Source organism: Girardinichthys multiradiatus, chromosome 14 (assembly GCF_021462225.1).
Source record: "Girardinichthys multiradiatus isolate DD_20200921_A chromosome 14, DD_fGirMul_XY1, whole genome shotgun sequence".
In the NCBI taxonomy this organism is placed as follows: Eukaryota; Metazoa; Chordata; class Actinopteri; order Cyprinodontiformes; family Goodeidae; genus Girardinichthys; species Girardinichthys multiradiatus.
Window position 1 is genome coordinate 44,570,679 of NC_061807.1, and position 24,218 is coordinate 44,594,896.

Here is a 24,218-nt window from a genome sequence, read left to right on the forward strand (position 1 = left end):
GCTATGTAGTTGGCTGCTTTATTTTAATGCATGTTTGTAAAACTACTCTGTCCATTATTTTTTTCATTTGGTATTGTCCACAATCAATGTTGACTGAATTCTTGTATCTACCCTCTTTTTAGATATAAGAACACGGTTTCACAACAACCTCCATACCCTATTTTTACTGAATCTGATGATCTCCTTTCCCAAACACAAAGAGCTATTACACCACATCAGTCACAAAATGCTCCTGTAGTGAGAACCATGAAGTGGCAAGAGCCTAAAGCGAGAACATGGAAATGTCCCTCAAACAGGGAAGAGCTTCCAAGTGTATCTCCACAGGAAATGGCAGAAACAGAGCTGATAAAGGAAACAGTTGTTTCAGCCCAATCAGTTAGTCCTTCTTCGGAGTTGGACGTTGATGACAATGAAACAATAAAAAGAGAAAAAGAAGCTGAGATGGAAGACCAATTGCCTTTCTGCCAAACTGTTGAAAATGAACTGAAAATTATTGAAATCCCAAACAATGAGTATGATCTTCAGTCACAAGGACATGAGACACAAACAGAGGATGAACGCTCTTTGGGTCCTAGTGTATGTTATGTGCCACACTATCCTCGACCTGAATCTTACAGTAAACAATGTATTCTCTTGGAAACCTGTTCCAGAATGACAAATGTAACTGGTATGCCATGCATATCTCAGAGTTGTGATGAAAAACTCTGGCCAATTCATCAAATGACAATCTGGAAGAAAGAGTTGCAAATGAATGAAAAACGACTACAACTTGCATCTGAAGAGAATAAAAATCACGAAAAAGAAAGTGTTTTAATGACACCATGTTGTCCACGGCAGGCTAGAATTCCAGGTTTCTCATCTTTGTCCCAAAAGAGTGGCAAAAGTCACTATTGTGCAAAACTGTCAAAAAAACAGACAGCATCTCAACGGGAACTGATTTTGAACAAGAAAAAAGAAACTGAACATTTTACAATTGTAGTTTCACCAAAAGAGGACAGTGAAGCTGAACAAAAGATAGCTCCAGGGGTCTTAAAGCATTCTTATATACCAGACGTAACCTCAATTGTACCAACTTCTGTCCCATCCGAAGGATCAGACATCACCATTTTAGGTTCTTGTCCAAAGAGCTCATCAATTGAAGGCATTCCATCATTAGTGAATCATAATTTCAATGAAAGATGGATCACAGAGTATAAACCATTCGCAGTCACAGATCTTGAAGTTTGTACTGTCAAAATTAAAGATAGATGTTGTATTGAAGGAGCTATAAAGGGCATGACAATTTTAACCCCAACTTGTCCAAAACAAGCTCGTGCACCTGGATTTCCATCTGCATTGGAATGTATAATCATTTATATTGGATTTAGTGAGGTTAAGCTTGTTCCATCCTGTCCTTCTGTCACCAGAATGGCTGGCTTTCCATCTGTTGAGAAAGCTGACAGCAAAGATTGGGAGGCCAACCATAAACCATTCTGGGAGAAATTAATAATGAACAAGTCTCCAGTACTGCTAAAGAACAATAAAGTAAAGAAAAAATTTAAAAGAAGTGTTTCTCTTTCACTAAGCTGCCCAAGTGAGTCACTAATCCCTGGCTTTCCTTCTAAAGTAAAACCCAGAGTGACTGATATTGAGACAAGTATGGTGGCGCTTTTGAGTTCCTGTTCAACAAGCAAAGAGCCTCTGTTTGAACCAAGGATGAAAAACAAACAGCTGTTACATATTGATAACTGTGAGAGAGACAAGAGAAAAGTAAAAGGAATGGTATCAATCTTATCATCCAGTCCCAAAGTATCAAGTATTAGAGGTTTCCCATCTGTTCCTCATCTCAAACTTGATTATTACGAGACAAACATAGTCAGTCTCCTTCCCTTGTGCCCTGTAACTTCCAGTATACCAGGATTCCCTTCACTGGAACAACCGAATGAAGGTTGGCCTGCTGACGTAGGGCCATTGATGTGTGGGTCACAAAGGACTGGTCAGTTTAGTACTGAATTATTACCAAGTAACACAGACAAATCGAAGGACATGTTGTGTTTGGCTTTATCATGTGCAAGAGAATCTCTCATCCTTGGCTTTGCATCCATACCAAAACCCAGAGTGACTGATACTGAGAAAAGAGGTATGGTCAGTCTTTTGAGTTCATGCCCGAAGATCTCCCGGATCGCAGGATTTCCATCATTTCATAGTCCAGAATTGTGGACAATAAGCAAAGAACCACTATTTGAAGCACAGATGAAAGACAAACAGTTGCTACATATTGATTTCTGTGGCAGAGGCAAGAGACCAGTGAAAGGAATGGTTTCCATCTTACCATCTTGTCCCAGGGTTTCAAGAATTGAAGGTTTTCCAACTGTGCCTTTCCCCAAACTAGATTATTATGGGACAAACATAGTCAGTGTCCTTCCCTTGTGCCCTGTAACTTCCAATATACCAGGATTCCATTCACTGGAACAACCGAATGAAGGTTGGCCCGCTGACGTAGGGCCATTGATGTATGGGTCACAAAGGACTGCTCAGTTTAGTATTGAACTATTACCAAGTAACACAGACCAATCGAAGGACATGTTGTGTTTGGCTTTATCATGTGCAAGAGAATCTCTCATCCCTGGCTTTGCATCCATACCAAAACCCAGAGTGACTGATACTGAGAAAAGATGTATGGTCAGTCTTTTGAGTTCATGCCCGAAGATCTCCCGGATCGCAGGATTTCCATCATTTCATAGTCCAGAATTGTGGACAGTAAGCAAAGAACCACTATTTGAAGCACAGATGAAAGACAAACAGTTGCTACATATTGATTTCTGTGGCAGAGGCAAGAGACCAGTGAAAGGAATGGTTTCCATCTTACCATCTTGTCCCAGGGTTTCAAGAATTGAAGGTTTTCCAAATGTGCCTTTCCCCAAACTTGATTATTATGGGCCAAACATAGTCAGTCTCCTTCCCTTGTGCCCTGTAACTTCCAGTATACCAGGATTCCCTTCACTGGAACAACCGAATGAAGGTTGGCCTGCTGACGTAGGGCCATTGATGTATGGGTCACAAAGGACTGCTCAGTTTAGTACTGGATTATTACCAAGTAACACAGACAAATCGAAGGACATGTTGTGTTTGGCTTTATCGTGTGCAAGAGAATCACTCATCCCTGGCTTTGCATCCATACCAAAACCCAGAGTGACTGATACTGAGAAAAGAGGTATGGTCAGTCTTTCGAGTTCATGCCCGAAGATCTCCCGGATCGCAGGATTTCCATCATTTCATAGTCCAAAATTGTGGACAGTAAGCAAAGAACCACTATTTGAAGCATGGATGAAAGACAAACAGCTGTTACATTTTGATTTCTGTGGCAGAGGCAAGAGACCAGTGAAAGAAATGGTTTCCATCTTACCATCTTGTCCCAGGGTTTCAAGAATTAAAGGTTTTCCAACTGTGCCTTTTCCCAAACTTGATTATTATGGGACAAACATAGTCAGTGTCCTTCCCTTGTGCCCTGTAACTTCCAGTATACCAGGATTCCCTTCAATGGAACAACAGAATGAAGGTTGGGCTACTGACGTAGGGTCATTTATGTATGGGTCACAAAGGACTGCTCAGTTTAGTCCAAAACTGTGGACAGGAAGGAAAGAATCACTATTTGAAGCACAGATGAAAAACAAACACTTGTTTCTTATTGATCACTGTGACAAAGACAAGAGACAAGTGAAAGGAATGGTTTCCCTCTTACCATCCTGTCCAAAAATTTCAAGTATTAAAGGTTTTGCATCTGTTCCTCATCCCAAACTTGAGTATTATAGACTGAATGTATTCAGTCTTCTTCCTTTGTGCCCCGTTACTTCTAGTATACCAGGATTCCCATCACTGGAACAGCAGAATGAAGAAGTTTGGGCTGATGGCCTAGGTTCATTGATGTACAAGTCACAAAGGACCGTCCAGTTTCCTTTTGACTTCTCACCAAGTAACACAGCCAAAACAGAGGACATGTTGTGTTTGGTCCCAGCTTGCCCAAAAGAATCACTCATCCACGGCTTTCCCTCTATCACCCAATGCATCATGTCAAGTCTTAAACCTGAAGAACCTTCCAAACCTATTCTCAAATCCAGCATGGAACCTAATATGAAAAATGTTGTACCTTGTTGCTCCAGTACTTCAGGTATCAGAGGTTTTGCATCCTTGACCACAGTCCCAAGTACAGAATGGCTAAGTGACATGAAACCGATACTGATGAAACCTCAGGTCAAACATAAAATTATCTCAATTCCTGAACAGGAGCAGCTAGATTTCTACAGCAGGAAGGGTATGCTGGCTTTAGTGACATCCTGCCCTAAAAAGACCAGAATCTATGGTTTTGCTTCTGCCCAAAAAGTAAACAAGCCACCAGATATGGTCAGTCTGTATACATCTTCTCCATGTGTTTCAGTCGTGCCTGGTTTTCCATCAGCAAGAAGACTTAGCTCTGAATGTGCAGAAACACACACTTGGAAAACAAAGAATGTTGTCTTGTTTGAGAAGAAGCAAAAAGAGAAGACTTTAACTGCAATTTTCCCAGGACTATTGCATCTTACACAAGAAATTAACTGTATGGTCACAATAGCTTCACCATGCCCACGCATGGCTGTGATTCCTGGATTTACAAACTTTTTGCAAGTGAAGACAACTGATGTGAAAAAAATGGGTACTTCACAGCTTTCTCCCACTGAAACACATTCACAGTCAACTCTGAAAGCTAAAAGAAGAAATGTTCCTCTATCATCTGTAAGACGTCAAAGCACTGAACTCTCAAATGGTAAGACATGTACGGTGTTCAGCATCAACATATCACATTATAAGCTTGTCTTTGGCTTGTTGTATTTCAAATATTTTATCTGGTTGATGTTTTAATAGAACAAAAGGGGGGTGCAAAGCAAAGTGTAGATCATTTTCTATACAATGGGTAAGTGGAAGAGCCCAGTGCTCTTGTGTGTTTTGCTGTGAATTTGGCTTAGTGCTTGCTTAACATAAATTGTGTGGAATAAGAATGGTATCTGTAAAGTGCATTGTAAAGTTGTGCGAGTTGAGCATGTTAGTGCAGGCTGCATTTCGTTATGCGTTTTATTCCATGAACGCGTAATGTATCACAGCGCTAAAGCTTTTGTATTTGGGTCCACAGCAAATCACATGTAGAGAGGATAGTAGCAGGAGAAACACAGACAGGGAATAAATCTTTGGATACATCAGAGGCAGTGGGACTTTTTGGATGGGAAGTTTTGGAGGCAGATGGATCAGTGTTTGAAAAACAGAGAGAACGCCACTTATCAGCAAATGCAGAAGAGACTTCTGGGTTAGTAAAGACCCTTGTTAGTGTTTTTCACAAAGGGTAAGTTTAACCACAACTGTAGCATGTCCCATTTAATATTTGTGATCTTGATATTAAACCTACTTACAAATTCTTTCTACCTTTTTCTTTTCTTTTATTAAAAAATGGAAATTGACAAATTTTGAAACAAATATATATCTATATAACTTTTTTGTTTGTGTATTGACTTATATGTTCGGTACTTAGTGCCCATTCATTTTTTACAGTTATGAAACGGTAGCATCCATCCTGGGCCCATCTAGTTCTGCTTTAATGGACGTTGATCACTCACTCGTTCCTTCTGTGCACCTAAAGGACAGGTTGTTGGCTCCTTCCACTGAGCTTTCTCCATGTTTTGCTGATAGTAAAACTCCACCACAAAAGATCGATGACAATTCTGAGGACATTCACGCTGAACAAGAATATCCAACAAGTGTTGAACCATACATGTGGGGCTTGGCGGATGATCATTTCGTCTCTTTGTTACCAACTGCTGACAATGATGGCAGCCTTTTTGTTTCAAGTATGAAGCAATGGCCGCTGACAAAAGAGGACAGAGGGGGTATAACAGGAGATAGGGAAGGAACAAAAGAGCATGAGTTGCCTCTTAACCAGCAGCATTCAAATGACAAATTGCTAAATGAGGAGAACTATGTTCTAACATCAAAGTACCTGGAAAGATTGCTAGCAAGACACCAGGCTGGTGTAGCACAAGATTGTGTAAAAACGACGTTATTCTCTTCTCAATCAGAGAAAGGGTGAGTGATGGCTGAGTGTTTTTGGTTGCATGGTGTGTGACCTAAATTTGGAGATTTGGTAATATATTTTATCTTGTGTTTTTCATAACAATATACCAATCAGAAAACTGACATTCAAAAGGATTGTAAAATTAGGTCATCACTGATTTGTCTCTTATGTTATCCTGTATCCTTTGAGTTAGTTTCGCATCTCTGAAACTGAAATCATAAAACTATTTAATTAATCATTAAAGATCATTTTAAGAGCATTTTCGATATTACATGAAACTCTTTTAATAAAGAGGTTCACTGTAGAAAATACATGTTATTAGTGCATGCCACTGCAGCTGATTCTGAAGTTTGTCTTCTCTTTTCTCTAAGCCTAAGACAAACAAACTCAAAAGAGCTGTCTGCAACTCCCCTTCAGCCTACCGACGACAACAAACAAAGAAGTACACTATTTGATGTACTATTGGACAGATCCACATGCGATCAAGACAGTTGTCCGGTAGTACCACCAGCTGACATCGCTGGTCCTCAGCAAGACAAACAGCCGAAGAGAACGGTTCCACCTGAGCTGAAACAGAGTGATCAAGAAATGTGTGTAGCTCCAGTAAGGCCAAAAAGAAAGAGGGATAATTCCACAGCAGACCAAAAAGTTGTTGCTTTGTTTTGTAAGCCTGTCCCAGGGGTTAGTCACATCCAGTCTGAAGGAATAGAGACTATCTGTGAGTGTTCTTTACAGCCAGTCTCTTACCCCATCCAGACCTGTTGCATGAAACCTCAAATTATTTCAGCTTTGGAAAATGAAGCACCATCCAAACCAGTTATAGTAGAAGTAACAACAACAAAATCATCTAAGCTGGCTGATTTGTTTCAGAATCCATGTCTACAGACAGACACACGGCTAGTTGGCTCAAAGGACACTGAACAACCCTCTAGTGCTTTGGATTGGCCTGTTATGGACAGTACAATCTGTACCCAGGCCTCTTGTAACACACTGACTTCTTTGGAAGCAAAAGAAATGAAAAACATTCTCACTAAACCAGAGCCACATGTATTGCATGATGTTCTGCCTCTTTTAATCATCAAGAAGATACATCCTCCAGAACAAATCAGAAAAGCTGGGATACTCAATATTGACAAGGACATCACCACAGCAGATCTTTTACATCAAGCTTACCAACTACCAATAGTTGATAACACATTTACTGATATGCCCAGCAATACAAACCAAAAGGCAGAAGATTCCTTGTCTCTAAAAAATGCAAAATGGCCTGAGCTCATTAAAGATCCCATTCCAAAGCCTCGTGGGAGAAAACAAGTCAGTTGCTCTTTTCCAGATGTGTGTATTCCTGCAATTAGTGCATCACAGGAATCCTATGGCAAAGAAACACTAACTGGAGGTCAAAGTGAACGGCTGTGTTCTCCTTGTAGACCTGAGGAGTTGCCGCACGCTGAACAAAGTAAAGACGGTTTTAATTTTTCAGCTAAATCTTCTTCACCCTCAGTTAGGACTGATGCTGCTTTGAGAAGAACCAGAATTACATTTGAGCAAAGTGTTCATGCAGTGTATGGTGATACTTTAGAAAAACCACCTGAACCTTCAATTCTACCTGTACCCAAAGAAAGAAGGAAACGTTGCTGTGATGCATACAATTCATCTTCCAAAGAAATGGAATTATCTCAGACATACCCAAATGAAATTTGTGGCAAGAAAACAGAGGAAGGGTCAGTGTCTCTTGATTCCTGTTTAAATTCTGATGGACGCTCAATTGCAGTCCAGGGTGAAGAAGTTCTGTTGCAGTTGGAGAGGGATGTGCTAGAAGCAATGCAAGAAGTGTCTACTCAGACACAGTCCCTAGAAGATAATAAAGAGGTTCTGGATGAAATCCTTAAGGACTGGACCTTTACAGACGAACTGCTTGATACAGATACCATACTGAATGATAAGAAAGTGGCATCAGAGCAGGAGAACATCACAAAGGTCCTGAAAGGAGAGGTTAATAGGTCTGTACCTATCACTGTTATTTCCTCTCAGGATGACTGGCTGCATGTAAAGCATAAAAAGAGTGTGAACTTTTTGGAAATAAATACATCTGTAGATGTAGCTACTGGTTGTTCTGAGAATCAAAGGTAAGATTAGTCAATAAAAATTAAACTATTACAGAATGCAGTCAACTAATATTTGTTTTAAGTTTTTCAGTGTGCACAAAATTATCTAACCTTTAAAATGTATGTGGAATTTTAAGCAGCATTAAATGTCATTGGTAACATGTGTTTTTGAAAGAAAAACATGCATTTATGTGGTTTCATTAGGTCGCCAGGGCAGCCTGTACCTCTTCCTCGTGGAAAGAAGCGTTTGAGTGGTTCTTCTCTAAACGGCACCAAGTTACAAGCTGGTGCCCTCCAACAAGCCTGTGAGTCGTCAGCGCTTCAGAAAAGACCTGCAGATGGGGCTTCTTCTGTGGAGGTGAGTTATTCTGTGGATCAGTGTTAGTATACTGTGTGTATAGCTGGGAAATGGCAGCGTGTTCACCTTAAATTGTTTGGTATATGATTATGGATTTCAGCTGCACTCCAAACAGCTCTTCAGTCTTTGTTTCAGATTACCTATTTACTATGGTTGCTGTGGTGGTATATGTTAAATTATACTTCCATGGCAACTGACATGACCCTCCCAGCAGACCAGAATGAGTTAAAGGATGATGGTAAATGGTCTTTGAAAACATGTTGAATTTTCAGAAAGGTGTATATACACATAGTCCGAACTCTGATTTAAATGTGCTGGACCTTTTGTAATGTGGACTTAAAAATGTGCTCAATTATCCTGTAATCTACTCTCTCAAACAGTGTCTGATCTTTGGAGATATCTGGTGTCAATTAACCTGTGGGTCAGAGTTGCTTTGCCAACATGAAGTGTACTAACGAAGCATTAGACAGTTGATATTTTGATGGGTTTAGGTCTCCTTTATGTTGATTTTACCTATGACTAAAGTCCAATTGGATTGAGTTCATCTTTACTTTATTCAATAGTTATTCAGCAAGGCTGAATATTTCCATCTTTTTAAATGGTATTTCTACCTTATTTTTAACAGTAGCCAATCAGAAGTTGAGATTTCAAGTTTACATAAAAATATCTACATGTATACATCTAAGATGGCGCCGCTGATGGCAGCTTCAGCGGAGCTGTGCTCTCTCATTTTCTGCGTGTTTTTGTGGTGCTTTGTGCCACTATTCGGTGGCCTGTTTCAGCAAAGGGGAACTTCTAATCATCAGACAGTCTTCTCTTGGCATTTTTTCACCATCATTAATCAATACCAGCTTCTCTGAGATCCTGGCCAGTGCAACGGCGGCCCTCTATGGGATTTACCACCAGAGGCGACGGAGAGGGAAGAAAGCCTACGTGCTCGTGAAGCTCCAACAGCAGGGGTTACGCACACCATTGCCTTCCATCCACCTGGCAAATGTGCGTTCCCTGGCCAACTAGACAGATGAACTGCGTCTTCTCACCTGTAAAAACTTGGACCTCTGCGGATCTGCCGCCCTCTGCTATATCAAAACCTGGCTGAGTAAGAGCACCCTGGACTGCGCACTTCAGATACCGGGCTTTCAGCTGTTAAGAGTGGATCACAACGCAAACTTATTGGGAAAAAAGCAAAGAGGCGGAATTTGCTTTTATCTAAACGGAGGTTGGTGCAGATATCAGTGTTGAAGAAGACATGTAGTCCTGACTGGCAGTCATTTCTCATAAATTGTAAACCGTTTTGTTCACAGAGGGAGTTCTCCTCGTTTGTGTTAGTTGGTGCTTACATACCTCCTCAAGGCTCCGTATAGAATGCTGAAAAACAACTGGCTGAGCTGATAACAGATGTGGAGAAAAAACATCCAGACTCTGCCATCATTGTTCTTGAGGATTTTAACAGCGCAAACCTCTTCACTGAACTTCCCAAATACAGACAGCACATTGAGGGCCTGATCTTCAAAGATCCCAAATAGTGGGTGCTAATTTGCGTGTACTATAAATGAATTGCACGTGCACTAAGTGGGCGTGTTGCGTGCAATTTTCAAAGATTGCGCATGCAATGGATAACTGGTGCAAAACAGGTGCAGACCACCCTATTTAAATGAGGAAATTGCGTGTGCTACTGGCTGGAACAAACCGTTTCAGGCTTTGAAAATTGCATTGCGGGTGGTAAGGGATCACATTTGCATATCCTCCTCCCATGAATTTGCGCGTTTGGGTCATTATCACGTGTTTTCCATATTCATGAAGGCAGACACGTTAAAAAGTTTGCACCCACAGTTCGCTGATTTTGCACACGCAATCCGATTACCACCTTGTTTGTAGTTTAGCTTTGCTGACGCAAAAAGGTTTGCGTGTGGTTTTGTACACACAAATCTTTTGAAGATCAGGCCCCAAGTGTCCCACCAGAAATAAAAACACTCTGGACCACTGCTACACAACTTGCGTATCATGCTGTCACCAGGGCTGCTCTGATCCATCTCATCCCATCCAACAGGCAGAAATGAAAAGCTTCCAAACCTGTGGTTTGGACTGTTAAGAAGTGGACTGATGAGTCCAAGCAGATGTTACAGGCCTGGTTTGACTGCACAGATTTGACTATTTTTGAAACTTCAACCACTGATTTAAACCAACTCACTGAGGTGGTGACATCATACATTTTGTGAGAATATGTGTGTGCAGACCAAGACCTTCTGCACATACAATAACAATTAACTGTCCGAGCTACCACACCTTGTTGGCGGTCAGACGTCTCGGAGTTCCTCCAGTCCTTGGTCCCCAGAAGCGATCACACACTTTATCTAACTCTGACTCTTAAAGGAACGACTCTCAAATAGTTTCTAACTTTTAGCTCCTTTAATCTAAATTAGGCAGAGGAGGAGGGGGCTTCCGGAGGGATGCGGAGCAAGATGGCAGCATAAGACCGAGCTCCTGTGTCGAGGAAACAAAAAAAACCTCCCTAAAACAAAGAAACTAATTAAAACATGATGCACCCAGACATGAAATGAGTGGAGGACGTAAGCAGAGAAGTATGAAGAAAAAAACACCTGAAGAACACGTTTCTGAAGCTGCACAAATGGAAGAAGAAACCGGTGACTCGAAGCGGATCCAGGCCGGGTTGTAGGGGCTACACACCATCACAGCAGAAATCCGGGAATTCAAAAAAGGAGATGAAGCAGGACCTCACAAAATTTAAAGATGAATTCAAGGACGAGGTGAAGCGAGAATTGAGTGATTTCAAATAAGAAATTATAAGAACAGTGACACAAAACAACGCGGAATTGCGGAAACACCAAGAAGATATCACTGAAGCGCAGGGCCATATAGCAGAGCTGGAAGAGTGGAATATGGAAGCGAAGGACGCCATTCTGAGTTTGTTAAAACAGCAAAGAAGACTACAAAAGAAGTTAACTGGCGTGGAGGGTCACAGTAGGCGCTGTAATATAATAATCTATAATGTAGCTAAACAAGACAACAAATCGGTTCGAGAAATGGTGGAGGGTCTCCTGCACCGAGAGCTGGTGCTACCGGACGGAACTAAGCTGCAAATCTAACGGGCTCATAGTAGCCTCGGAAAGAAGCCACCACCGGGTGCTAATCCGAGGTCCATTGTGGTCAATTTTCTCAAATATGAAACCAAAGAATACATTCTGACCAATGCTTGGAAAAAGAAAATCGAAGTCGAGGGAAGACGGATATTTTTTGACCATGATTACCCCACCGAGGTAATAGAAAAACGAAAATCCTATTCCGAGATTAAAATGGCTCTGAAAGAACAAAAAATCCGCTTCCAGACGCCAATGATAAAGATACGGATTCACTGGTTGGATGGCGCCAAGATTTACAACAGCGCGGAGGAGGCTGCAAAAGATATGAGGGGACGAGGACTGAAGGTTCAGGACAAAAGCGGCACCGGACCTCCACTGGAGGAGAAAATCCAGAGGGCGCTACCATGGCAGCGCATCGGGAAGGAACGGAGAACTGACTGCAGGACCACCACTTCAGAGGACACGGGCTGGAATGCAGGGAACCGAGCGAAGGAAAAGCTGCAGGAATTTAAAAGATGAGGACATTAAAGGCATCGAGGTAACTGGGGAATAAATGGTCTATGGATGACGGCCCCCAAAGTTGACCGTTTTCGAGGTAAAAGTGTAAGAAGCTGTAAATAGTCTATTAAGGCAGATGGAAGTAATCACCCTTCCTACCCCCTTTGGAAACAGGGGGTGACAGTTGGGTCTTCAGACTTCTCTAAAGTTTAGACAAGACTCGACAGGGAGAATCAATACACAAGTGACTGTTGGACTTATCTAGCAGGTCAGGAAAACGTATTATGGGTTTTCCCAAAACCACTAGAGGGGAACCTTTGTTTATGAAAGGTCACCCCCCTCCCTTACCAGCAGGGGGACAGGGCCTCTATGGAATTTGGCCTACTCTTAGTTCGAAGTTCAGAATTGTTGTTAATTTAATTTTTGTTGATAGGTTGTTGTTCGGTGGAGAAGGTGTGAATCAAATTAAGATAGATAAGTAATGGCTAATGATATAACCATGGTGTCATTGAATGTTAACGGTTTAAATAATATTAAGAAGAGAGATAAGGTCTTGACCAAATTCAGAAAAGAAAAAGTGCAGATCATTCTCCTTCAGGAGACGCATCTATCAAAAGAAGGACATGAAAAGTACAAAAAACTGGGGTATAGAAATTCTTTCTCCAGTTCATTAAAGCAGAAGCATAAAAGGGGAGTTATGACATTGATTTCGAATAATATTCAGTTCGAATTGTTCAAGGAAATTAAGGACAAAGAAGGAAGATATCTACTGATAAAGGGCAAATTGGAAAATCAGTTAATAACATTGTTTAATGTATAAGCCCTCCCAGAAAGCAACAAGGAACTTTTTGAGAAAATATTTGATCTTATTAATTTGGAAGCAGAAGGGACAATAATATGTGGTGGAGATTTTAATGTTGTATTAAATCATAGGACAGATACAACTAGTACATAAAAAGAGTAAAACACAAATCAGTAGATATATGAACACCTTGATGTCAGAAATGGCTATACTAGATGTATGGAGAGAATTTCACCCCTCAGAACGGGACTACACCCACTATTCAATATCATATGCTGTCTATTCCAGAATTGATTATATACTAATGAATAAGAAAGAACTACATAGAGTGAAAGAATGTAGGATAGGAGTAACGGATGTCTCAGACCACAGTGCAATTTATCTTAAGATTTACTTGAACAGTAAAAGAAAAAATACTTTGTGGAGATTAAATGAAGGAATATTAAACAACAGGAAGAACAGGGGAAGAATATAAAATAGGGCTGTTCGCAGACAATATATAAATTTATTTAAAACATCCGAATGAAAGCCTTTTGAAAACAATGAGACTTCTGGAGGAATATGGAAAATTCTCTGGATACAAAATTAATGTTGAAAAATCACAGATTCTAGCAATAAACTACACTCCACAGCAGAAAATAAGGGACACCTATAAACTCAAGTCAGTGAGTCAGTCATTTTCTACCGCTTATTCCATAGTGGGTCGCGGGGAAGCTGGTGCCTATCTCCAGCAGTCTATGGGCGAGAGGCAGGGTACACCCTGGACAGGGTAAACTCAAGTGGAATGGAAAATATATAAAGTACTTGGGGGTAAACATAACCAAAGAAATAAGTAAACTCTATGAGGCAAACTATCCAAAAATAAATCAAGATATTATGAAGGACCTGGTGAGATGGATGGATGTTGGTCTAGATCTCAGTTCAAGAGTGGATTTAATTAAAATAAATATTTAACCACGACTGTTATACTTGTTCCAGTCCTTACCATTGATGGTAGCACAAAAGCAATTTGTAGAATGGGACAAATGGATATCAAGGTTTATATGGAATGGGAAGAAACCTAGGGTCAGATATAAAACACTTCAGCTTCCAAAGGACAGAGGAGGGCTGGGCTTTCCGGGCCTCAAGGAATACTTCTGGGCCGCACAAATTAGACCCCTGGTGTATTGGTGCAATGATGATTATGTTTCAAGATGGAAAAATATGGAAATAGGTAGAAAAGGAATGGAAATCAGAAATCTAGTTGCACGTAAAGGCTTATTTGGCAAACTAAGTAATGAGCTAGATTTAATAACCAGGAATACAATTGAAATATGGAACATAGTAGTTGACAGTTTTAGAGATTAGATCAGAGAAAGAAACGAAGAGTCTGAGCTGGTTTGGACCCAAGGTTTAGACCAGGGGTTTATGATAAAGGGTTCAAGCATTGGGCAGATAAGGGGATTACAGCGACATGCAAAATGCTAGAACAAGATAGGCTGCTGAGTTTTGAGAACTTGAAGACAAAATTTGGACTGGGTGATCATGATCAATATTGATATTTACAGATAAGAGACTACTATGAGAAAGAGGCAAAAACTAAAATAAGTACAATAATTGGAATATTTCAGAAGGCTTATGAGGGGAAGAAATGTAGAGTTATTTCAGTACTGGGGTTGATGGGAGGCAGGGAAACATCTACTGTATATATTAAAGAAAAATGGGAAAAGGAATTGCAGGAACATATAAGTGAGGAAGAATTGTTTAAAATCTGTAAAACGCAGTGTACAGCCACTTGCCTCAAAGTTTGGAGAGAATTCAACTGGAAAAATATAATCAGATTTTTTATAACCCCAAAGATTAGAAGGAGGAGTCTCCTAGAAAGTCATTGACATTCATCATAATTGAAAAGGTTACAATGCCATTTTTAAGACTGGGTGGTTAAAACCATAATCCACAACTGGTGAAAACTGGAGAGGTTGGTCAACCTAAATTACTCTAAGAGGACAACAGCGGTTTAAACAGAAGGTCACAAAACAACCCAGAACAACATCTAAAGCTCTGCAGACCCCACTTTCCTGACTTAAGGTATGAATTCAGGGTTTAATAATGAGAAAATAGGGATGGGCACCTTTCACATTTGAAATGATACGGTACGATGCCCGGTACCTTGGAATCAGTATCAGTACTCAATGCTACCAATTTTTGGTACTTTTTGTGTTTGTTTGTGCTAACGGTGCCGAATGCAGGAGTTGTAGCCTTATATTTGAGCGTGATGAAAATTGTGCACTCTTCAGCCTTGAGAAACATTTGACATTTACCTAAAAACATCTTGATGATCCTCTAGACTTTTGGGGAAATATTTTGTGGACTGACGAGACCAGAGTGGAACTTTTAGGAAGGTTTGTATCATGTTACATCTGACCTAAAACTAACTCAGCATTTCTGAAACAGACCATCATACTGACAGTCAAACATAGTGGTGGTAGTGTGATGGTTTGGGGCTGCTTTGCTTCCTCCAGAAGAATTGCCATAATTGATGGAATCATGATTTTTCCTCGCTACCAGATAATCCTGCAGGAGAATATCCAGCCATCAGTACAGAAGAAATTTGTGAGGGGGCAAACGCTTTTTCAAAGCACTGTAGTATAGTCAAAAATGCTAATGTATTTTTAAACAGTTAATATAACTTGAAAATGTTTGGAAAAATGTTTTCCTGTTGAAAAGAAAATTCATATAATTTGATTCACACTACCACCCCAACCAGCCCGATGCTGAAGATCACAGTATTTCTAATATAATAAAGTCCTTAATCTTAAATGACGAAGTTGTTAGAAGTTGTTAGAAAAATTCAATTTTAAGGGATTTTGAGCAGGACCCGTTATCCAACAAGATGTTTAGGCCTTCTGTTTAAAATTCTGACGCAACCGCTGCCAACACTCTGCACACTGTCATTGTCTCTAGATTTGCAATTAAGGATCGTGCCACAAATCTTTACTATTTTTCCAACTTTGCACAAACCTCCCTAATAGCGCTGGATGACAGCCCGTCTCCATCCCTGCAGGCTTCTTTGCTGTCTTCATAGGAAGCAGAAGGAAAGCAGGTAAACAACACGGGGAATTCAGAGTTCATGCTGCAGCAACAGAAGGGGGAAATGTTGGCAAACAGCTGGAGGCGTGTAACGGGCTGGTTTGCACTCGAGGCACCATTCCATTGTTGTATGCCAGGTGCGGTTTCATTGTTGCACAATTTATGTTTGGTGTTTAGTATTTTCAAGACAAGTCCAGATTAAGACACAAGTCATTGGTGTGAAATTCCAAGTCAACTGCAAAGACTTTTGTGATTTTATCAAACTGAGTTAATGTAAATCAATTTGTGACTTGAGTCTTGACTCTTAAGTCACATGACTCGGGTCCACACCTCTGCAGCTTAGAGTCATTTATGGGTGGCACTGAGCTAACAACTGCTTGCCTTTTTTTAAAGACCATTTCAAATTAGTTTTTTGCTTGGTAACAATGTCAGATAAATGTTTGCTCCCAGATGACCTGATGAAAATGCTAAGGCAGTCAGGGACTTTCATAAAAACTTTCAAAATGTACAGTTTACCAGTTACCATCCAAACCCAAAAAAGCTAACAATAAGGCAGTGTGCTTCAGTTGAGTCTGCTGTCAAGCGGTGAGGAGGTCTTCCAAAAGACTTTGTTTTATAGTCCAAGTTCAGTTCAGATATTAGCAATAACATTGTTCTTACTGTCAAGGGCAACTGTCATTATGAACACGGTAGCTACGAGACTCCCAGCAATCTTAGAAACATTCATCATCCACGTTTTTCAGTAAAAATGAGAATGGTTAGTGAGTGAATAGTGGTCAAACAGCAGACAGGATGACAAAGCCCATCCTCTTAACAAAAACATGTAATAAATTTATAGCACCGTCATTTGATATAGATTTTCATTTATTTCCTCAAACATTGTCCTGTATGACTGTAAAGAGACAGTGATGCATTGATTTGTTCACATCTTGATGTTGCAACCGTGCTGGAAAGATTTTGATTGGATGGAAAATCAGCTGCTGAGTTAGATGTTATAGTTAATATCTAACTCAGTTATATAGTAATATAGTTGTTATTATTATTTGTTATAAAGGAAAGTACTTGAAGATGATAAAGAAAATTGGAATAGATACATGTCATTTACTTTTGATGGTCAAACGTTACCTGGCAGCTCCCCACTGCAGTGGTGTGCTGTACAAAGTAGCAATGGTCTTTAATATTAAGCTTGATAGTTTCAGGTCTGTGCAGTGTTGAATCTATGTTTTATTTTATATGTTGTAGAACACTGTGGCTAGTCCCACCTTAGTGACCTCCAGTCAGTCTCTCCTGGAATGGTGTCAGGATGTAACCCAGGGTCACAAGGGAGTAAAGATCACCAACTTCAGCACTTCTTGGAGAAATGGCCTGGCATTTTGTGCTATCCTGCATCACTTCCACCCAGGAAAAATGTAAGAAACACATGCCATACAAAATACTCTTTACTACATACAAATTGCTGTACAAGATTCCTCTGTTCATTTGTCATTTTCTAGAAATTTTCAAATGCTGAATCCATGCGACATCAAGAACAACAACAAAAAGGTTAAGGACATTTTATCTTGTTATTAGTTTTCCATACTAGAATTGATTGTTATTTGGTCAGATCTTATAATAATTCTAGTAAAACTCCAACCATCTTATCTGTCGTCACACATTTCAGGCTTTTGATGGTTTTGCTGAACTTGGGATTTCCAGACTGATAGAGCCTTCAGACATGGTCATGCTCGCGGTACCTGACCGTCTTATTATTATGACCTACCTCAACCAAATACGAACCCATTTCACAGGCCAGGAGCTCAGTGTGCTTCATATAGATAAAAACAGCAGTGAGTCCAGTTATGCAGTATCAGGGAACCAGGAGGTCAAAGAGGACCCAGAGGCAACTGTTCGCTACTGCGCCCAGAAACTCCAGGAAAAGGGTCTAAGTCTTGAGATTATTGGGAGTGGAAGCCCTTTAGAGGATGACACCAAAACCAGTAATGACATGGCTCCACCTGTTGGATCCAAACGGTTGCAGACTCCTGGGACAGTGGGAGCCACCAGCTCTCAATGTCCTGTGGCACCACCAAGGTCTCATATCCTATCCAAGTCAGGCTTCTCCCGTGTCAGAGACGCTGATTTAGTCAAGAAGCGTAGATCACAAAAGAAGAGTGGGTCAATTGATGATGGCGATACATCAGTGGTAGGATGCCTCTTTCACTATTGTTGTTTGTTCTCTTCTTCGTCATTTACTCAAAGCTAAAATTCAAGGATCTTGTTTCTATCTCTCCAGGCTGGTTCAGAGCAAGAGAGGAATGCAGAAACTGGTAGAATGTTTTTTTGTTTGTTTCAGATTTGCAGTTACAATATGCATTGTAGATGATTTTATTTATTATTTTTTCTGCATTTACATTTTGCAGAAAGAGCAGAGTGTGTAGTTGAAGAAGAGAGACCAGAAGGCCAGGTGAGTTGGCATAAAGGTGTTTTGTGGAACTGATAATTGATTTTATAAAGACTGAAGAAAACATTTTTCTGCTTTCTTAATTTATTAGTTTTTAGTCAATTGTGTATCGTTAGAAACAAATGAATAGATTTTTGTTAATCTCAAAATATCTAGGACACAAACCAGTATGTGCTACATCAGATGGAAGCGTTAGAAGCAGAACAAAACCACATTGACAACAGAGCAGGTGCGGTGGAGCGGAAACTCAGAGAGTTAATGGAAACAGGTACAGTATGCCATGATGGTAAATGCATTAAGATCAAGTTCAGTTCTTCTTTACATGAAACATGTGGTGTGTGGTTTTCTACACTTAAGGTTATATTTTCATTTTAAGAACCTGGTAATTGCTGAGGTAAAACCCTAGAGATGAAAGAGGGCTTAAAGGTAAATGGTTTACACCTATAAAGCCCTTTCAGATTGTATCATTATTCTGCAGACAGCTTAACTGAAGGCATTTCACATTTACTCTAGCAATTTCAGTCAAAGGTCCAAATAAAAAGTTTATTACTACATTTATCACATAATTTTAAACATGCAGCAGATAACATTTCTGGGACAATCCAACAAAGGTTTGTTAAAGGCAAGCATACATGCATCCTGGGAAGCCGTTTGTAGTGGCTTAACTTGTAAACTTTTCATCAACTCAACACATTTTTTTTCCTCTTTATCCACTTTTTTCCTTAATCCCAAAAGGCATTGTGTGAATTTTGTTGGCAACTTCCAGGACAGCATTTTTTACACGTAATCAAACTGTCTATTGCAGGGAACATCCTGGTAAAAAACATGTGGGAACAACTTTTACACCTTGAATGGGATAATATTGTCATTCCGGCCAGTTATCTTGATCGAGGGGATGACCTGGAGAAATGGACTGTGATTATATATGTTGTGCAACAATAAGTTTGGTTTGGCACCACATGATTATCAGGATTTAATAACCGAACATCTCTCTGACTCTGTCAGTTATTATTTTATGAATACCTGGCTGGTGAGGTGTGGTATTATAGAACAATAGATGAAGTGAATTTGTCAAACAGCAAGTCCAGCACACATATACAGAATAAACATAAACAACTTCTCTCCAAAATACAAGAATTTATTAACAAAATTATTTTCCAGTTAAAATAACTCAGTCAACAACCATTTTAACTAGGCCAGTAACATTTAACTAAACTACCAGGTAAAAAAGAAAAGAATAAGGAAAACTAATAAACTAGGAAAAAAATAGGAAAAGGGAATAAGAATAAATCTGAAACACCAATAACTATTATAAAGATGCAGTGATATCCTAGTTCAGTTTGAATCTGTATGTTAAAGAACCGGCATGACGTAGGCTAAAAGATCGCACAAAGGAGAAAACGTATAACAGTGGTGAAGGTTCTTAGGAGTGGCCAGCCTACCAAAACCTCTTCAAGAGTTTGTTTATAACTCAACCAAGAAGTCACAAAAGAACCTAGAACGACATCTAAAGCCCTGCAGGCGGCACTTGTTTGTAATTTAGCAATAAGAAATAGACACAAATGTGCAAAAATGATGTCCATAGGAGAGTTTAGTTTGCCAAAAAACACTTAATGATCCCCATTAGTTCTTGGAAAACATTATGTGGACAGACGGGACTGAATTGAAACTTTTTGTGAGTTGTCTGTCCTGTTACATCTGGCATAACAATAACAGCATTGCAGAAATAGAGCATCATACTGACAATAAGACTTAGTGGTGGGGGTGTGTTGGTCTGGAGCTGCTTTAGGAACTATCTAATATCTTCTTGTAATTTATGGGATCAGAAATCCTGCTGTCAAGCAGAAGATCTTAAAGGAAATAATGTGGCCCACCTTAAACAAACTGTTGATGCTGGAAAACCCTAAAATGTAGCTGAATTAAGTATGATACATGAAGAGACAGGGCATCACATTTTTCTAAAAGTATATTATATTATAATAAGGAATGTGAGAGAGTATGTAACAGTAACGCTTTGGTTTCTGCAGGCAGTGACAAGGTGGAAGAGGAGAGACTGATTCAAGAATGGTTTAATCTGGTTAACAAGAAGAATGCTTTAATCCGAAGGCAGGACCATCTGCAGCTGCTGTAAGACGTCTTCTTTAGGAACCTTCAAACAAGCCTTTTAAGAAATGTTCAGTTTTAGGGCGGTATACTTAAATGACAAAACAATCCCCCATAAAATCCTCTTAGCAACACTCAAGTGTACATCTCATGATCTTTCCTGATTGAGTAAATTACTGTATATAGTCTGTTTTAAATATCAAAATGTAATTGTGTTTTAATGATATTGGATTTGTAGAAATTCATATGTCCTTTTATTGCTATTTATGGAAAAAAATCCTAAATACCTCAGAGGTTGTTCTCTTTATGAAGCTGGGTTAATACCACAGACAGTAACTGTAATAAAATAGTGTCTTATCAAGCTCCTATGATATATGTATTTTTCCATGTTAAAACAACATGGTAGTTCTGGGGTGCAGTGCATACTGTAGAAGTAAAGCAGGTGCACCATATACAGAGACTTTTAATCCTCGATGCAGCCGTCCAGGGTTCGATTCCCGAACCTGGGACCTTTGCTGCATGTCTTCTCCCCTCCTGTCTCTACCCAATTTATGTCTGTGAAATAAAGGTCACTAGTGCCACGAAATAAAAAAAGGACATTGCAGTTTTTCATCTTGTAAACCATGCCTTATTTTCATCAGGCTGGAAGAACAAGACTTGGAAAGGAGATTTGAGCTGTTAACCAAAGAGCTTCGAGACATGATGACAATTGAAGGTACACCTTCCTATCTAACAAAATTTTTTTTAGATACTGTGTATCAGTCAGCAGTAGACAAACACGGAGTCCTGTGTGAGGACTGGTTGTAGCTGCATATGTTTGCTGAGTTTCGCTTTTGATCGTTGGTTTTCAGAAACAGTAAACCTCTAATGATTTGCTCTCCAGAGTACCCGAAGAACCGGGCCCACAAACACAGAGAGCAGCTTCTGCTTCAGGAGCTTGTGTCTCTGGTCAACCAGAGAGATGAGCTGGTTCACAATATGGATGCCAAAGAAAGAGGGTAAGACAAATCCACTTATGCTGTGTTACCATTGCATAATACTCTGAAGTTGGAACCAGATGTTTTGGACCTCTTCTTATGAAGCGATTATGACACTGTGATTTATTCTTGACAAAATTGGTGCACATCTTCTCAAGAGATATACTGAAAACAACATTCTTCCAACTTTAAACAAATGAAAATAATATGCAGGTGTGTCACAGTGGAGGTCTTTCAAAGAGTTCTAAGGGATCCATGAGAACTGCGGGAACTTCTCCAGTAAGGAGGCCTTAGAACTAGGACTCATTTTCTTCCCATTTTCACAGCTACAGAAACTGTTATTATCTATGAGGCCACATCTTTTAGACATGGACAAGCCAAATGTCTTCAACAGAAAGGTTTTATAGTCGGAAAAGACAAAAACTAAGGTACCGAGCTGTTTTGCAAAGACTGTATGTTTTGAGGAGTCGAGGTGAGGCTCTATCTAAGAAACCTGTAGCAACTCCCAAGCATGGTGATGGTAGCATCATGCTTAAGGGCTGTTTGGCTGCCAGTAGTCCTGGTGTATTGCACAAAGTGGGTGGAAAAATGAATAAGGAGGACCATCTTCAAATTCAACCTCACCTTCTATTAACAGCTGGATGGTTAAAACTTGGGCACAACTGGGTGTTCCAATAAGACAATGATCCCAAACTCACATCAAAACTGGTCTTCGAGCTTCTGGAATGGCCCTGTCAAGGCCCCAACCGCGGTCATGTTGGAAATGTATGGACTGGGCCTAAAAGCCAACTCTGTGCCAGAAAACAAACCAAGTTAAATAAACCAGAGAGAGGTGATTAGGTAAACATGTAATTCATCTCTGTTCTTATTTTCAGAGCTCTGGAAGAAGACGAGCATCTGAACCGTGGCCTTGAGCAGCGAAGAAGGAAGTATGCTAAAGAGCAGAAAGAAAAGTGTGTCATGCAGTGACAAACCGCTCCCAGGAAACTGAGCCATATTTCAGAAAAAGAACAGTTCAAGCAAAAATCAAGAATGAAGCAGTGGTGTTATGTCATCTTTCAGTTAGCTGTGGTAAATTACTACTCTTAAGTCAAAACTACCGATTCAGTTGTGTTGCTTAAGCAAGACAGCACACTAAAAATATATGAAGTCACTGTGCATGTTCCAAGATATTCCAGAACAAGAGTTTAGCTCTGAAGAAAAAAAATCAAGCTAATTACGTTGATTCAAAACTGTTGACTTCCGGAGTAAAAAGCCACATTCTTTAAACACTGTTTATCTTCACGGATGCTTTTATCTTATTACAGAACAAGCTGCAAGATGTAAAAAATAGTCTAAACAAGAAAAAACTACAGCTCACTTCCCCACAGTGGTTTCATTTAAATTGAACTGGGCTATGTTCGATGAAATTGTTGGAAGATAAGGAATGAAAAAACATGACTGGAAGCCAGAGAGAAAGAACTGCTCAGATATATTTTAAACACATTTTTAGAGATAACTTTTAATTTATTTTAACTGCTGAAGTTACTGAAGTGAAAGGTAACCCCGATGTTTGTTATTTCTAAAAAAATAGAAATGTAAAACCCATAAAAATGTCTCAAGTCTTGAGCCCAATATTTACTTTGGCAAAAACTGAATTTCCCCTTTTATTGTTTCAAAGTTGCTTTTTGTGTTTGCTCTGAAAACAAGTTACTTTGTGTTAAAGCTTAAAAAATGAATGTACCATTTCTGAACCAGATGCATTTAATACTTAATGTATTCACAGTCTTTATGATATGGAACTAGTTCTAGTTTGTTTAAACGATTGTTCTTAGAGGTTTGTTTTTGAGAATTTATTGTCACATTTGCACTATTGAACAAGTTTGGAAATACAAAACATCTGAATGCTTTCACGTCTGCTTTTTTAACACCACTGTAGTTACACTGTTGTCACTGTTAAAAAGCTTAGGGACGAATCATTTTTGGTCCAGTTGGTTCTAATTCAATATGTTTAAATACTGCTTCTTGCCACACTGGGTATTCATTTTACTGACCCTACAAGGATTAAACGAGTATAGAAATGGATGGATGTCACCGGTTTAGTTAAGTTTGTGTTGCCCCATGATACTGTGTATTCTATTTGGCAGGAGCAACATTAACCTCCTGATTAACTGCTTAAAATATTTTCTAGCTTTAGATGAATAACCTTGTCAATTTTGTCCTTTAAGCTGAACTAGCAACCTGGTAATGCCCAGGTGAAAATATTGGTAAATAGTTTTGAATGTTCACCTACTGGCAAACTAACCTTTCCATGTGGACTAACCTGGAAGCACTTGGGTGTACTTGCAGACCATAAACTGGTGAGAAACTGATTTGATTAGCATGGAGCTAGCACATCTCGAACAGCTCCAGAAGGTCATGATTCTAGTTGTTGATGTCTCTGTTTGGTGCTTTCCCCTTGATCTGCTGTCTTCTTTCCATGGGTGGAGCTGAGCAGGCTGCACCAGACACAAACTGCTCCCAGTCAGGTTAACAGCTCAAATCTCCTTTCCAACCCATGTGAGAAACCTTTCCAGAGTTCTCCTGATATTCTCTGAAGAAAGCAATTCTTCAGTGAATCGGTTTCAACCTGCAAATAACTTATCTGTCTCCACGACCGTCACCTGACAGCTTCTGACCACTAAATGTCCACCTTCTAACCCTCAGATCT

General features: G+C 39.7%; 1 protein-coding gene across 6 annotated transcripts in view; it reads left to right on the forward strand.

Moving 5' to 3' along the window:
* ehbp1l1a (EH domain binding protein 1-like 1a) overlaps positions 1–23,418 on the forward strand; it is a 70,294-nt gene extending 46,876 nt beyond the window's left edge. For 4 of the 6 annotated variants that reach the window (XM_047385920.1, XM_047385921.1, XM_047385922.1 and 1 more), the window contains 11 exons: positions 8,386–8,539; positions 17,252–17,418; positions 17,503–17,551; positions 17,670–18,191; positions 18,282–18,315; positions 18,409–18,452; positions 18,606–18,717; positions 20,477–20,576; positions 21,194–21,267; positions 21,436–21,550; positions 22,405–23,418. In XM_047385920.1, the coding sequence (XP_047241876.1) occupies positions 8,386–8,539; positions 17,252–17,418; positions 17,503–17,551; positions 17,670–18,191; positions 18,282–18,315; positions 18,409–18,452; positions 18,606–18,717; positions 20,477–20,576; positions 21,194–21,267; positions 21,436–21,550; positions 22,405–22,498 (1,465 nt within the window). In that variant the 3' untranslated portion in view covers positions 22,499–23,418. Of the gene's footprint in view, positions 1–122; positions 4,781–4,878; positions 4,928–5,143; positions 5,548–6,447; positions 8,077–8,385; positions 8,540–17,251; positions 17,419–17,502; positions 17,552–17,669; positions 18,192–18,281; positions 18,316–18,408; positions 18,453–18,605; positions 18,718–20,476; positions 20,577–21,193; positions 21,268–21,435; positions 21,551–22,404 lie in introns of those variants that run through there. The other 2 variants (XM_047385918.1, XM_047385919.1) reach the window with 2 other exon arrangements.
* The last annotated feature ends 800 nt before the right edge of the window (positions 23,419–24,218 follow it).